General features: G+C 37.0%; 1 protein-coding gene across 2 annotated transcripts in view; it reads left to right on the top strand.

Annotated features, from left to right (window-relative positions):
* Positions 1 to 16,064, top strand: part of LOC145243663 (cilia- and flagella-associated protein 54-like) — a 449,435-nt gene that overhangs the window by 78,662 nt on the left and 354,709 nt on the right. For both annotated transcript variants that reach the window (XR_013862929.1, XM_080106712.1), the window contains exons 13-16: positions 3,634 to 3,771; positions 5,189 to 5,336; positions 10,077 to 10,297; positions 15,534 to 15,702. Coding sequence is in view for 1 of the 2 variants with exons in the window: in XM_080106712.1 (XP_079962838.1) it covers positions 3,634 to 3,771; positions 5,189 to 5,336; positions 10,077 to 10,297; positions 15,534 to 15,702 (676 nt within the window). In the remaining variant the exon portion in view is untranslated. The remainder of the gene's footprint in view (positions 1 to 3,633; positions 3,772 to 5,188; positions 5,337 to 10,076; positions 10,298 to 15,533; positions 15,703 to 16,064) is intronic.

The following is a 16,064-nucleotide window of genomic DNA, read 5'->3' as shown; positions in this document are numbered from 1 at the left end:
ATCTGAAATGGAACAAATGCATCAAATCTGTGGCCAAGATTGCTGGTAAAATAGTTGGATCATTCTACCGTATCAGTAGGTATCTCACAGTGGATACAATACTCTATCTGTACTAGCATTTCAGCCCGGCGTTGCCCGGATGTTTGGATGTGTATGTTGAGCAAAAAAAAAAAAAAAAGTGGTAGTAGGAAGGCAAAGGAGGAAAAGAACGGGATAAAATCTAACATTTATGCTGTTACGACCACCGCCAAACTGGAAGCGACATTTTTTAAAATTAAGGCTAGACAATCTAAAGGAGAGGATAACTTTCAAAAATATCGGCGAAAAAAGTGATGATAATAATAATAATAATAATAATAATAAGATAATAATAATAATAAAATAAAAATAATGGTAATAATAAAAAAAATAATAAAAATAATTCTGATTTCGTTTATCAACGTCTCTCTGAAAAGGGATGGGATCCATTTCCAAAGGATTTCCCTCAATCCCGGCTTCAAACCAGCTTCAAAGATCAAGAGTTTTTTCTAAGGATGTTTGTGGTACCTACAATAGTACCTACTAAAACATCGGGGACTTGTAGTTTTTTGCAATTGTCCTTCCAAACAACTTGATACTACTCCTAGTGTACCAACTACGACCAGAATTATTTGTGTTTTAACTCCAAGGCCAATGGAGCATAATTGCTCTCTCACATTTCTGTCCCAGGGTACTGAAAAGTCTACAATCTGCCAGTTTTTTGAGACCTTGTCAATTATGACCAAATCCGGACGATTATGTTCCAATTGCTTGGTTGTTATGACACTTTTGTCCCACTAAACCTCTACCTTTCCATCCTCACTTGTTCTCACTTTATCAGGCACCTCCTCAAACCATTTTCCAGCACACTTCACCCCAACCTTCTTACACACATCCCAATATATCCGGAGTCCCATGGGATCATGTCTTTTGCGGTACTCTCTCTGGTCAAGTCCACTACACCCGGCTGCAAGGTGCGCAATTGACTATGAGGTCTTACCCGGCATTCTGCAGCAATTTCCTCTCCTAGAACCACTTTTTTGAACAATCGTGTTCCTAATGCCTGCTCTTGTGCTGCACAAAAAAAAGCTTCAGTACTCTTAGTCAGATACCCAGCTCTAAGACATTGTCATGATCTTTCATCAGCCACTTCTGCTATATCCTGGAAGAACCTTCCATGCATTTTCTTCCTAATCAGTTTCTCTGCCCTTTCTCTATTCACAGGTTTCACATAATCAGCCTTGGTCTCACATACCTCCACTTCGTTGGCCACAACCTTAAGCATTCACTCCTCACTTCTAACCACATGCTCCTTCAACGACATCTCCTCGGTTCTAACACAATCTTTTATACTTTTCAATCCTCTCCCACTGTCTTTCCTCTTTTGATACAGCCTTGCTACGCTACTTCGAATGTGAAATATACCAAACATTGCTTACACTTTTCTTGTTTTGATATCCATGGCATGCAAATCCTTATCAGACCATTCTAAAATTCCCGCACTGTATCTCAAACACTGACTGCCCATGCATTCACGGCTTTCATTAGGTTTCCTACATACAGTTTTGACTTCGCAATTAGTTTCACTCTTCTAAGATACTCCTAATAATAATAATAATAATAATAATAACATTAATAAAAATAATAATAACAATAATAAACCTTTTAGTGTCAGAACTGACTGGCACTACACCAAATAATCGATGATAGAAAGACAGTAGAGTGAAAGCATTAACCTGTGGATGATTGCAAAGAGGATTCAGAAATTGGGGAGACTAGTTGTCACCCAAATTCCAGGGAAGGCCAATGGTCATTGCCAGCGAGAAGTCAACAGTAAACGGCTGTTGCGATAACACCAATTCATTTTCAAATGTTATTGAAAGATGTGGAGAATACTGGAAATCTAGGAAGACTTGTTGTCACCCAGACTCCAGGGAGCATCACCAGTTGTTGTCATGTTGTAATCTCTGAGGATGACCTGTGTGAGAACTCCTAGTGAATACAAATAATAATAAAAACAACAGAAAACGAAATATCATTTAGTTTAATCCACCTTATAATACAGCAGTAAAAACAAAAACAAAACATCTAACTTCTGACAAGAAAACAAAAAATAAAAAAAAAAATTTGAAAAACGATATACATATTCATATTCTCACACTAAGTAATCTTTGTATGCACACTTATCCTTCATGCATGTACATATTTGAAAAAAGTTTGAAAGTAGATATGTTGTATTTATAGAGAAATTATAGTTTACTAGCATTTCAGCCCAGCTGTGTTTGGGTCCTATGTACTGTTCATAATTTTATGTGCATATGTATATATATATTAAAAAGTTTGACTCACGTCCAGGTAATCTACATCTAAAGTTTCAAGTGTTTAGACCCAAAATTGGCGGAGGAGTTTGGTAGAGTTTGCAAAAGTCAATTCTTTCAACTTTGACCTCTTTGCAGCCAAATTTTCGCCTGAAAACTGATTAAAAAGCTTGATGCATGTCTAAATACCCTTTATGTAAAATTTCAAATGTTTAAACCCAAAATTGGCTGAATAGGTCACTAGATACCGCAAAGGTCAAATCTTTTGAACTTTGACCCCTTGGTAGTCAAATTTTTGCCCATAAACTGATTAAAAAGCTTGCCCTATATCTGAATACACTTTATGTAAAATTTCAAATGTTTAGACTAAACATTTGCTGAGTAATTTAATAGAGACTGCAGAGGTCAATTATTTTTAAAATTTGACCCCAGTTTTGACCCCTTAAGATTTATGGTTTTGGACTAAAATCAAATTAAGTTTGATCCCTATCCAAGTACTCTACATCTAAAATATCAAGTATTTAGATCCCAAATTGCCGGAGGAGTTTGGTAGAGTTTTCAAACGTCAAGTCGTTGAACTTTGACCCCTTGATAACCAAATTTGTGGCTGAAAACCGATTAGAAAGATTTTCCAAAATCTCAATACCCGTTATGTTAAATCTTGAGTCTGTAGACTGAAAATTGACAGAGTAATTTGGTAGGGAAATACACACACAAACACACACACAATTTCACTTTTATAGATATACACATATGTGCACATATCTGTTCGCTTATATATACACTAGGTTTTACTTATATGCTTGTCAGCTTTGATAGTTGTTGCTGATTCTCTAGTGCTCAACATCATGTCAGCTCATTGACTAGGCTTTGCAACATTATTTGAAATGCACATAACTTTGGATATAAATTTAATTTACATTAACTTTTTAATACTATGAATTTAATATTTTAGAAATATATAAACTGGCTTTATAAACTCACTTTTCTTTTTTCAAATAATCTAACATGATCTCGATAGGTGGCACAGCAGTTCATGTCTTTTTCTTGTAAATATGTAATTTATGGGGAATTTTTTAATTTTAAGATGATATTTTGAGATTTAATCAATTTAAAAATATGATTTTACATTTGGGAACGCATTACATTTGAATTCGGTTAGTTTCAGGCTAAACCTGCTCCTTTCATAGGCTGATAGAAGTGAGGGTGCTAAATTGATAGTTAGTCCTTAATTCCTCCTAATGTTTGAAATCGATACATTTGACGTGTTTTCTTCTTAATTCATTTATAATTTCAGTTGCAAAAGGTTGATCTTGATTTGATTGCTGATGCTGCTCTTCTGCTGTGGAATAAAAGCAAAATTATTATTCAACGACACCAAATTGGCTTAGGATACAAAACCAAATATTTCCAAAAACCAGAAAATCAAAACAAGGTTTGTCTTATATTAGTGTCACTATCTTGTTCAGTTTTCACTTTGCATAAAAATTCTATTTCTATTTCAAGGACTCAGGGCGTAGTGGATATAGTTCTTGGTCATATTCAATTGTAAGTTACTCTTCTGGAGGTTGAAGGTTCAATCCTCAGCATGAACAACACTCAAAATACAATTGTGAATTACTTAGAACTACTACCCAGTCATGGGCCGATGTAATTTGAGCATGCTACTTCACATGGATTAAATAAAGGGTTTTGTTCAAAATTCTGTGCATTTTCCTCGAGTTTAACAAAGAGCTTTTAAAGTTTAACAGAAAGATTCCCGAGTTTAACAGAAAGATTCCTGAGTTCAATAGAAAGATTTCAAAGTCGGGCAGAAAGATTCCCGATTTTGACATAGATACATCTAAAGAAGGTCAGAGGTTACATTGGCTGAAGCATGAAAATAACTTTCAAGATGAGAACAGTAATTCAAAGAATCCAAATAATATGAATAGAAATTCTAGTATTAATAATGGTCTACCTTTTTTCCTGTTCTGCATAATTTTGGTATTGAAAGATAATCGCATCTTTCTATATAATAAAGTAAAGTTGGATTCTCATAGTTTGTCATCCATATGTTATGCCCCACAAACTAGATATTTCATTCTAAATAGTTATTTTTTATCATTGCATACAATAAAATATCATTTTTATCGTTTTTACACTAAAATATTTCGATTTAGTTTTTTTTAAAAATACTTTTTCAGCCTAAGAAGATTGTTAAAATGGAGACTTTTTTTTTTACCTAATGAGCAGCATTGGATAAAAGCTTATTGTATATATTCAGTGAAACAACATTGTAATTGTTAAAAATAAATTATTTTATCTAATATCATGATATAAAATAAATAGTTAAATATTTAGTTTACATAAATAGAGCGATATAGAATTTCTATTTTATTAACTTCATAAGCTGTTGATGTTTAGGTCAATATTGAAAAATGTCTCCATTTTAACAATCTTCTTAGTCAACATAAATATCTTTGAAATAAACTGACATAAAATACATTATTTTGTTGTAAAAAAAACATGAAAAGAGCAAATTGACTAAGCAAAGCTAAATATCGATTTCTTTGATTCAAAGTGATCAATGATAAACTTAAAAAATAAATTGACTTAAGTTTATATATTAAAGATATATGTCGATTTTATTGTTATATTTAGCGATAATTATACTTGCCCTTTAGAGCTTAGATAATTATACTTAGCCCTTTAGAGCTAAGAAGAGTTTTCTTTCCTTAGAATTGAATAGTCACCCCACATTTACAGGACATGTACAAATACGTGTGTGTGTATAAAAGTTATGATAAGGTATGAGATATATATGTATAACGATGGAAAGAGAGAAATATATATATATTTTTTCTTTTTAGTGGTTACAAATTCTGGATGTTACTTTGCACATTATGAGCTGGTGTCAGATGGCCAAGATTGCTCCATCAGTGCTGATCGAGGTAGCGATGCGATTTGCATTGCTCTTGGAGACAAGTGCAGGTACAACTACTCCACAGAAAATGACAGGTAAAACTCGTCTCTACTTCATTCCATTTGTGATTTAGCTGGAATCTTTAAAATACGATCTTTGTATCTACTTTACAAACTTTGATGAACTCATAGTTCTTGTGCCTCAAGGCTAAACTGACAAGCAGTAAAATCCAACCCCTTTACTGTTGAGGTCCTTAGATGCTGGACAGCCTTTGGGGTCCCTCGATGCTGGACAGCCTTTGGGGTCCCTCTATGCTGGGCAGCCTTTGGGGTCCCTAGATGCTGGACAGCCTTTGGGGTCCCTCGATGCTGGACAGCCTTTGGGGTCCCTAGATGCTGGACAGCCTTTGGGGTCCCTCGATGCTGGACAGCCTTTGGGGTCCCTAGATGCTGGACAGCCTTTGGGGTCCCTAGATGCTGGACAGCCTTTGGGGTCCCTAGATGCTGGACAGCCTTTGGGGTCCCTCGATGCTGGACAGCCTTTGGGGTCCCTCGATGCTGGACAGCCTTTGGGGTCCCTCGATGCTGGACAGCCTTTGGGGTCCCTCGATGCTGGACAGCCTTTGGGGTCCCTAGATGCTGGACAGCCTTTGGGGTCCCTCGATGCTGGACAGCCTTTGGGGTCCCTCGATGCTGGACAGCCTTTGGGGTCCCTAGATGCTGGACAGCCTTTGGGGTCCCTAGATGCTGGACAGCCTTTGGGGTCCCTAGATGCTGGACAGCCTTTGGGGTCCCTCGATGCTGGACAGCCTTTGGGGTCCCTCGATGCTGGACAGCCTTTGGGGTCCCTAGATGCTGGACAGCCTTTGGGGTCCCTCGATGCTGGACAGTCTTTGGGGTCCCTCGATGCTGGACAGCCTTTGGGGTCCCTCGATGCTGGACAGCCTTTGGGGTCCCTAGATGCTTGACAGCCTTTGGGGTCCCTCGATGCTGGACATCCTTTGGGGTCCCTAGATGCTGGACAGCCTTTGGGGTCCCTCGATGCTGGACAGCCTTTGGGGTCCCTAGATGCTGGACAGCCTTTGGGGTCCCTCGATGCTGGACAGCCTTTGGGGTCCCTAGATGCTGGACAGCCTTTGGGGTCCCTCGATGCTGGACAGCCTTTGGGGTCCCTCGATGCTGGACAGCCTTTGGGGTCCCTCGATGCTGGACAGCCTTTGGGGTCCCTAGATGCTGGACAGCCTTTGGGGTCCCTCGATGCTGGACAGCCTTTGGGGTCCCTAGATGCTGGACAGCCTTTGGGGTCCCTAGATGCTGGACAGCCTTTGGGGTCCCTCGATGCTGGACAGCCTTTGGGGTCCCTCGATGCTGGACAGCCTTTGGGGTCCCTAGATGCTGGACAGACTTTGGGGTCCCTAGATGCTTGACAGACTTTGGGGTCCCTAGATGCTTGACAGACTTTGGGGTCCCTAGATGCTTGACAGACTTTGGGGTCCCTCGATGCTGGACAGCCTTTGGGGTCCCTAGATGCTTGACAGCCTTTGGGGTCCCTCGATGCTGGACATCCTTTGGGGTCCCTAGATGCTGGACAGCCTTTGGGGTCCCTCGATGCTGGACAGCCTTTGGGGTCCCTAGATGCTGGACAGCCTTTGGGGTCCCTCGATGCTGGACAGCCTTTGGGGTCCCTAGATGCTGGACAGCCTTTGGGGTCCCTCGATGCTGGACAGCCTTTGGGGTCCCTCGATGCTGGACAGCCTTTGAGGTCCCTCGATGCTGGACAGCCTTTGGGGTCCCTAGATGCTGGACAGACTTTGGGGTCCCTAGATGCTTGACAGCCTTTGGAGTCCCTAGATGCTGGACAGCCTTTGGGGTCCCTAGATGCTGGACAGCCTTTGGGGTCCCTCGATGCTGGACAGCCTTCTACTCTAATAGTTTCTTTTCTCGTATTGCGAGACTTTGGAATTCACTTTTTGTTTACAGCTTCGCTATTGTACTAACCCATAGACGTTTAAATGTAATGTGAATGAGCAGACATGTTGCTGCTCAACTCCCCACATTCCTCTGTTAGACATGATCCCAAATAGTAGCCCCTTATGTTCCAAGTGGCAATATGCATTGTTTGGGACGAAAAAGAGTAAAATAAATAAATTAGTAAAAATCATACTTGTATAGCTATGGGTGGCCCAAATAGTTTATATTTTTTCTCCATCTTTTCTGAACCTTAACCCAGTCTAATAATTTTGTGATATTATCTGAAGGTATTTAATTACTTAAAATACAAGCAGAGAAACATAAAAGTGTTTTTATTTTCACTGTAAATTGTGGTATCTAGCACCATCTTGTTGGGAAAAAAATTGCATTTTGCTTTGTGGTGTCAGTTGGTCGTTAATAGAAAGATTAGAGGTCGGTCTACTTTTAAGTGGGTCACTTAATCTGAAAAAAAATTTATGAGAGAAATATTAGATATATCGGGCTATTTTTAAGTGGGCCACCCTGTATAATAGATTCCTGGAGAAATGAGTCAACATTTTGTTTCCAAATTTGTATATAAAATGGCTGAAAAACCGACCCCCCTTACAAAACCTGGCCCAGTTGACCCCCAAAGAATGCATAGCTTTTTTTTTAATTTTGATATTAATCATCCAGGATAATGCTGATCAAGGAAATATTAACTTTGTGATTATTTGTACTTTTTTTTTTTTTTTTACTTTTAGCTGGACATATATGCCAACACACAACTTTCTTTTGTAATAGATTAGCAGGTCTACTCGACATTGCCTGGGGTAAAAATCTATATATCTATAAAAGTGAAACTGTTTCTGTGTGTGTGTGTGTGTGTGTGTGTGTGTGTGTGTGTGTGTGTGTGTGTGTGTGTGTGCATTTCCCTACCAGGCTACTCTGTCAATTTTCAGTCTAAAGACTCGACATTTGACATAAGGGGTATTGACATTTTGGAAAATCTTTTTAATCGGTTTTTGGCCGGAAATTTGGCTGTCAAGGGGTCAAAGTTCAACGATTTAACTTTTGAAAACTCTATCAAACTTCTCTGCCAACTTTGGGCTTAAACACTTGAAAGTGTAGATGTAGATTACTTGGATATGGATCAAACTTTTTAACCCAAAACAATAAATGTTAAGGGGTCAAAATTGGGGTGAAAGTTTTAAAAAATTTGAGCTCTGCGGTCTCTACCAAATTACTCAGCCAATTTTTGGTCCAAACATTTGAAATTTTACATAAAGTGTATAACATAGGGAAAGCTTTTTAATCGGTTTTTGACCGAAAATTTGGCTACCAAGGGGTCAAAGTTCAAAAGATTTGACCTTTGCAGTCTCTAGTAAACTATTCAGCCAATTTTGGGTCTAAGCATTTGAAATTTTACATAAAGGGTATTCAGACATGCAGCAAGCTTTTTAATCAGTTTTTTGGGCGAAAATTTGGCTGCGAAGAGGTCAAAGTTGACCTTTGCAAACTCTACCAAACTCCTCCGCCAATTTTGGATCTAAACACTTGAAATTTTAGATGTAGGTTACCTGGACATATGTCAAACTTTTTAATATATACATATATATATATATATATATATATATATATATATATATGCATATGCATATAAAGTTATGAACAGTACATAGGACCTGAGCAAAGCCGGACTAAACTGCTAATATAAAATATTTCTATTAAAACTTCTATCTCTATATATTTTTACTCCTCCCCCGTTTTCAACCCCTTTTCCTGTACCATCTTTCTTTTTCACCCGGCCTATTTCTCTCTAACTGGACATACACACAGAAAACTCTTCATAGAATTAACCAGCATTATATGGAGTTAATTGGACATATGGCCTTAATAGAGTTGGACGAGAAAAGATAACAAAATATCAGGACCTTAAAGAAATCAAAATTATACCAGTTGTGATAGGAGCAACTGGCCTAATAAAAAAAATCGTAAGAAATACTTGGAAACAATTCCTGGAAGACCAAGCTGGCATGAAATACAGATAGCAGTCATAAGAAGAACAGCATCTATTCTAAAGAGAGCTCTCGGATATACATCCAGATCTTAATGAAATCAAGTGTTAGATCCAAGATGGAGCCGCTTGATCTCTAAAAAATAACCAATGTAAAATAAAAAAACAAAAAAAAAAACTCCCCTTTATAAACTGGGTGCCCGCATTGCCCAGATGTTTGAAGGTGTGTGTTGAGCAAAAAAAAAAAGTGGTAGTAGGCGTGCAGGCTCGAACCTGTACCGCGAAGGAGGAAAAGAACGTGAAAAAAAAGCGACATCTTTGCTGTTGCGCCCATCGCTAAGCCGGAAGTGACGAATGTTTAAATTAAGGTTAGTCAATTGAAAAGAGGGGATAACTTTTGAAAATATCGACGAAAAAAAAGTGACTCCTCCCTGTAGAAAACTGCCCAGTTGAGGGTGGAGGAATTAATGTTTTTAGCCAATTCTTTTTATATTTGCCGTCATACATTTAAACAGACAGGTGAAATTTATATTATAGATAACTATGAAAAACTCATCATATTCTTTCTAAATTAGTACATAATAACACTGAAAAAAAAAAACCCTGCCCGCTGACAGAACCCGACTCCATTAACCATCAAAGAATGAATAATTTTCATTAAATTTTAGATATTATTCATCTGAGACAACGTTGATCAAGAACATACCAACTTTGTTGGCCTTTATTTTATAGTTTTTAAGTTTTAATTGAACATACAAATATACAGACACAGAAACTGCCCTTTACATAATAGATTTTCAAATTTTTCAGGTGTCGGTCTGACAGGAATAAAAAGTAAAACTGCTTTAATACTGATTTATTTATTTCAGAAAACACTGGTGGGTCTTTAAAGGATTCCCCTTGTCTGAGTTATAGCTCGGATGAAGACTTGTCTTCCAGTTCTTCATATTCCTTAACGAAGGATTTTATGGGAAAGACCAAAAACGAAATGCTCCATATTGCTCAAAGTTTGCTTGAAGATGTATTGGAACAAGTGGCCAGGGGAAGAAATACAGATGAACGACATATTGCTGATGTCTCCTGGATTATGGTAAAATCATATTAAATGCTTACATTCTGATATGTCTTGCAAAAAGGATATGCTTGTTTGAAGTAGTTGAGTGCTCTTAACTACTATAATTGAGAAAATACAGTCTAAAAATTACCTTAATGGACAGGTGTTCATGATTATAGCTGGTAATATCCTTAATCGTAAGACTTTCGGTATATCTTTTGATGTGTTTCTCAGGCTGCACTACCAGTCCATATGATCGACTTTCCTACTTAGGAAGCTCCATAAACAAAGGAGGCAGTATGAACTATGAGTTGCGGCACAAAATAGTTAAGGCCTCAGCAACATTTAACCAATTCTTCAAGATATGAAAAATTCACCCTCAAATCTAAATTAAGATTTTATAACGGCAACATCTTGTCCACAATGCTGATTTATTTATTTCAGAAAACACTAATGATGCCAACTATCACTGAAAATGAAACTTGGCATCTCAAAATCTGCTAACAGAGGAAATTAAATGCGTTTGATTCCAAATGCCTTTGAAAGATTCTCGGGATCAAATGGAACGATCAAATTACCAATCAAGAAGTCAGAAACTGCACTAACCAAGAAATAGCATCGTCAATAATCTGCAAACAATGTTTTTCTGGTTTAAACATATCCTAAAATTGTTCCAAGAGAGAATTTCCAACCAAATACTCCAATGGACCTCTGATTTGGATTTGATTGCTATCGGAAGAAATTGGAGGGATGCTGTGGATCTGGTTTCAGATGAAAAACAATGGTATACTTTGACTGCTTTATGTGTCACAAGATGCAGGAGTTCTTAAATCTAAAGTCATCCAATCACGTGTCTTATCAAATTTGGGGAGTCTTTCTGTCGAATTCAGAAGAATCTGTAGCATAGTCGATAAAGTACTTGGTAAAATTCAGTTGTAAGTTACACTCTTCTGGGGGTTGAAGCTGCAATCTTCAGTGCAGGTAACACTTAAAAATACAATTGCGAATTAAAATTTCTACCCAGTTATGGCTGATGGAGCGAGAACATACTATTCTCATGGAGTAAATAAAGGGTTCTGTTTGAAATTCTGTGCAGATTCTCGAATTCAAATATTCCTGAGCTCGACAAATGCCTACTGAGTTCGACAAGATAAACCTGAAGAAGGTTAGAGGTTTAGTTAAAAATGAAGACAAGAAAAGAATTCTCATTCTAACATTAAAAAACAACTTTATTGGTTATTTGCGTTAGTAAAAATATAGAAAAGAAACGGGTTAGTAGCTTAAAGTGTTCTTGTGTGGAAATGTAGATTGAATATTAGACAGGTTTGTTGAAGGAGAACAATGTTTATGTGTGCTTGTATTTATAGTAGTCATGGGAAAAGTTTTTGGTGTAGAGACATAGACAGGCCTGTTTAATAAGAAAGAAAGAGAGAAGTGTTCAGTGGATACATGTGTTGCAGATAGCCATGTTGACTTGTATGTACTCATGCTAGCCCAGGGCCAAACAAAGGAGTGCGCTGTCAGCCAGAACCAGGAAGAAAGAGAGAGAGTCTGTTGCCAGTTAAACCTTTTGCACACTCAGTCACGGGACTGAGAGCTGGCTTCTGATTGGATAAGCCAGAAAAAAAAGTGGATTCAAAATCTCCAGCTGCAAGAATGCCCTCTTGCTATTGTGTTTGTTGTAGTTTTCATCTGCTATATGTTATATCATCTGAAACATTGTGAAAATAACACTTTTGATGAGAATAATAGTCTGAAGTATCCAAGTAATATGAATAATCGATCCTCATCTCAAAAATTAAAAAAACATAATGTTTGCTTTTATGTGTTTCTTACAAAACATACTCTACCTGAAACTGACAACCAGCCCTAAGGCTCTGTGATGAAAAAAAAAGCATTTCAAGCCAGACTTACAGTTATTGGTAGGGTTAAGAAAGTTTCTTCTTTTCCCTGACAAACGCTATTTTTTATTCATAATTCTAGATATTAGCACAAAAAATTAAAAAAAAAAAAAAAAAAAAAAAAAAAAAATTCTGCTTTTTATATAATTTTATCCATAAATTCAACTATATAGTTGACCGGTATAGTTTTTTGACTAAAAGTTTCATAAAATATTCTGTCCAGTTAATAAGATAAGAGAAAAGATAAGGTTGTATGAAGGTCGTTTTGGGGATCACCACTTGTGAAATCTCCATTTTTATTGGGGTCTTTAATCTGTGATAAAACAAAATACAAATTCTGAGATATAAATTCACTCTAATTATTTTTTTATATCTGCAACAAAAATAAATATTTACAGAATGGAAATAAATTGTTTGCGAAAGTTTCTAGACTATATTGAAGGCAAAGTTAATGTTCGGTTCGACATATTAAAAAAGTTAGCATTTTGAGTTCTTTGTGTGTGGAAAAAACTTGGAGAGCCTCTTACGCCTTCAGTTCACATATGTCCTTCTGGTTTCTTTTTTCAACTCTCCTACCTTATTTAAAAAAAAAAAAAATTTTGTGTGAGTCCTCTAATCTGATTGGCCGAAAAGCCTCTGATGAAATCCAAAGGAAAGGGATAAAAAACAGAAGGAGGGGGAAGGTATTCTATAGTAGAAGTAGAAGTCGTGGTGGTACATCACACTTGCATTCTAATAAAAACAAATTTTTATTTCTTTTGGAGTTTTAGTTTTTTTTTTTGTATTGAATTGAATCAACAGATTTTACTTTGCTTGCTGATATCATAATGGAAGTAGAAAATACTACTCTGTCTGTTAAACGTTCACCTTATGCTACCAGATTCATTACATACTAAATTTATAATGGATATTTTTACGCATGACACCAGTTATCACTACTTTCTTCATGCTTTTTCATCATCTTGAGTGCTCTATAATATATACAATAGCAGAAATATACTTGTACATTAGTGAATATGATGTCTATACACAAAAATTCATTTTGTATGTTTGTAATATTTCTCCCTGCAAAATAATCCCAAGAAATATTATTGAATGTGACATTCCATTTACAAATTTATAAGATTACTTTATTGTCTTTTTTGTAGGGATTTAAACTTTCCTAACCACAACTTTATGGGGTAATTTTTCCTACTCTCCTTTTTTAAGCTTTCCCTTCCCCAAAAACGATTCGGTTAAAACAGTAATTGAATACATTCATCATTGGTGGCCATAATGTTGTCAATCAATTTGAAGTGAGATATTCCAGCTGAACTCTTAGATTCTTCAGATGATGTGATAGTACTTGTTTTCTTAGGCAGAAAAGCAGATTAGTAAAGTGAGATTTTTGCCCAACTCAGTCAAAATATAAGTTCATTGAACATAATCCTTTAGCTAGGAGCCATAAGGGCCAATTTTTTTTTTAAAGAAGCACACAGATTCAGCTCTCCTAGATGGCTAATTCTTATTGACTTCTCCATACCCCAGAGGGCGAGTTCTAACTTTTCTTCCTTGCTCTTTGGATGGAATATAAGCACATTTGAACTGAAATCCTTCTCTCAGTCACTCTCAGCTGATCAGCCCATTCCCATTCAACCACCCTGAAATTGATCACACAAGATAATGGATAACCTTACTCATGAGCATAAAAATCACAATTCCCAAGGGTGCTAGTTATTATCCCTAGCTGAAGTTGTTCAAAACCATAGCTGGAAACCCCTTTCTAAAAAAACATTATTTTCTCAAGTGGACAAATTTCCAGATCAGACATGTTTCTAAGTTATTTGAAAGACATTGCCAAAGAAAGTGAGCTCCCTCTACCATGCTAGAAAATTACTCACACTTGCCAATATCCTATATCTCTACAAAGCCACCATTCGCTCATACATGGAGTGTTGTTATCACATCTGGACTAGTGTATCAACCACTATTGAACATAGTCCCAAAAAATCTCCAAACTAAACTGAACTGTCGATTAAACTCCAACTTTTATTCCATTGTGGCATCTTTGTTCTTATTTTACAAATAATTTAATGTGCTCTGATGAACTCATAGCACTGGCACTCCCTTCGCATACATACTCCCAATTCATACAATCAGCAGCAAAATCCCACACCTTACTCAATACTAGAGAGCCGTCTATGTTGATAGTTTCTTCCTTCAAATTGTCAACTTTGGAGTTCTATCCTTGTTTTCTGCTTCCTTAACTATACTAACATGCAGAAGTTTAAATGTAATATGAACAAACATCTTGATTTCAGACTTCTTAGTTTTCTTGTAGGTGGTGTCTAATTCATAGTAGCCCCTTACGTCTTTGTGGCAATATGTTTTGTTTGGGATAAATATGAATAAAAATCTCAATTGCAGCAAATCTGATATTCATAAGTAACACCAAACATGCAAGCGTTCATGTTTACATTGCCTGTGAGTTTTTAGAATTGGCAATAACAAGTTAGTTAAAGACAAGTGTTTGATCTATCTACTAAACAATAATTGTACTGTCTAGTTTAATCATGCTATAGGTAGTTTTATGCGTGAGTGCACAAAATTTATAATAAAAGATTATTAAATACAAAAGGCACAGAATAATTAAACACCTTTTTTTATAAAAAAAAAAAAAACAATAAAAAGGTTTATTTCGCATTAAGAAGGACTGTGTCCGAGTAAAAAGAAAAGAAAAAGAAGCAGAAAGTTCTTGGATGTTCTACTGTTCTACCGTCCGGAAGCAGATAACATGAAGTGTCCCCAGGCTGTCCAGTGGAAGTCTTCAGTGGGGCAGTCAATGGACAGGGAGCAAGAGAAGAGAGGTCTGTGTTTTTTTGGTGGTCGGGGCTCCTCTGTTGGCTGCTGGATTGTTCCAGACAAGAGAAAATAGTCCATTAAGGGACACATAGGATTAATGCACCCTGGTAGCTGACTGGTCAGTGTGTGGCCGAATCATTCAGCAAGGGGGCATTAATCCACGAGAAAATAGTCTGTTATGGTAACTGTTACTGTTGTGGTTGCAAGGTTGAACAATAATTAGTAAGGAAATACAATGAAGACGCAAACAACAAGATAACACAATAATAAGTGTATTAAAGAAAAGGTATATTTACAATATGTACAAATGACGGTGTCGAGTCAGAGAGTCTTGGTGGGAGGACATGTACGCTCTTCGGCGTCACTTCCGGTGGCATTTGAGTAAGACACCCCAAGGCCAACCTAGGCTTGCCATTTATAGTGTTATGTTATTCGCATATGCCAATAAGTGGTTGCCACCACAACAGTTACAATGCCTTAAATTTACTCATTAGAAATATTTCTTCATTTTATTTCTGTATTTTTAACAGCAACAAAGTGATGAATTATGCGGGAAATCTCAGTCAGATGAAGAATGCAATGGAAGTCCTTCAATGGCTAATAATATGTTTGGTCATCAGAAACTGACAGAAAGTACAATTCGATGTCAGCATACAGAATTGATCTTCATCTACTTTCGAGTGATATGTACTATTAAAAGTAAGTGGACAACAGATTTTTTTAGTCTTTTAACTGAAACTATTAGAGTGACCCGACGTTGCCCGGGATTGAATGATGAGAATAATGGAAATAGTATTTGTAATTGTGTTACAACAAGGTTTTTGTGTTTATTTATTTCTTTATTTATTTAGTTCACTGTTATATGTGTGTGTGTGTGTGTGTGTGTTCTTATCCTTACACCGTTTCTTGCCTTGAAAGTCTTTGAGACGTGTATGTGCCATGTATAATGCATACATACCTGGTTGCCTTGGCCAGCGGATGATGCCTTCTTGGATGCTGGTCTCCATCTCGTGGGGAGTGGTCACTGCAGACAGATGCATCGATAAACAACAAGATGGATT

This window comes from Euprymna scolopes, chromosome 22 (assembly GCF_053919585.1).
Source record: "Euprymna scolopes isolate OS-2025 chromosome 22, ASM5391958v1, whole genome shotgun sequence".
Lineage (NCBI taxonomy): Eukaryota > Metazoa > Mollusca > Cephalopoda > Sepiida > Sepiolidae > Euprymna > Euprymna scolopes.
Note: the sequence above shows the minus strand (reverse complement) of the source record. Positions and strands in the feature narration are given on the sequence as shown.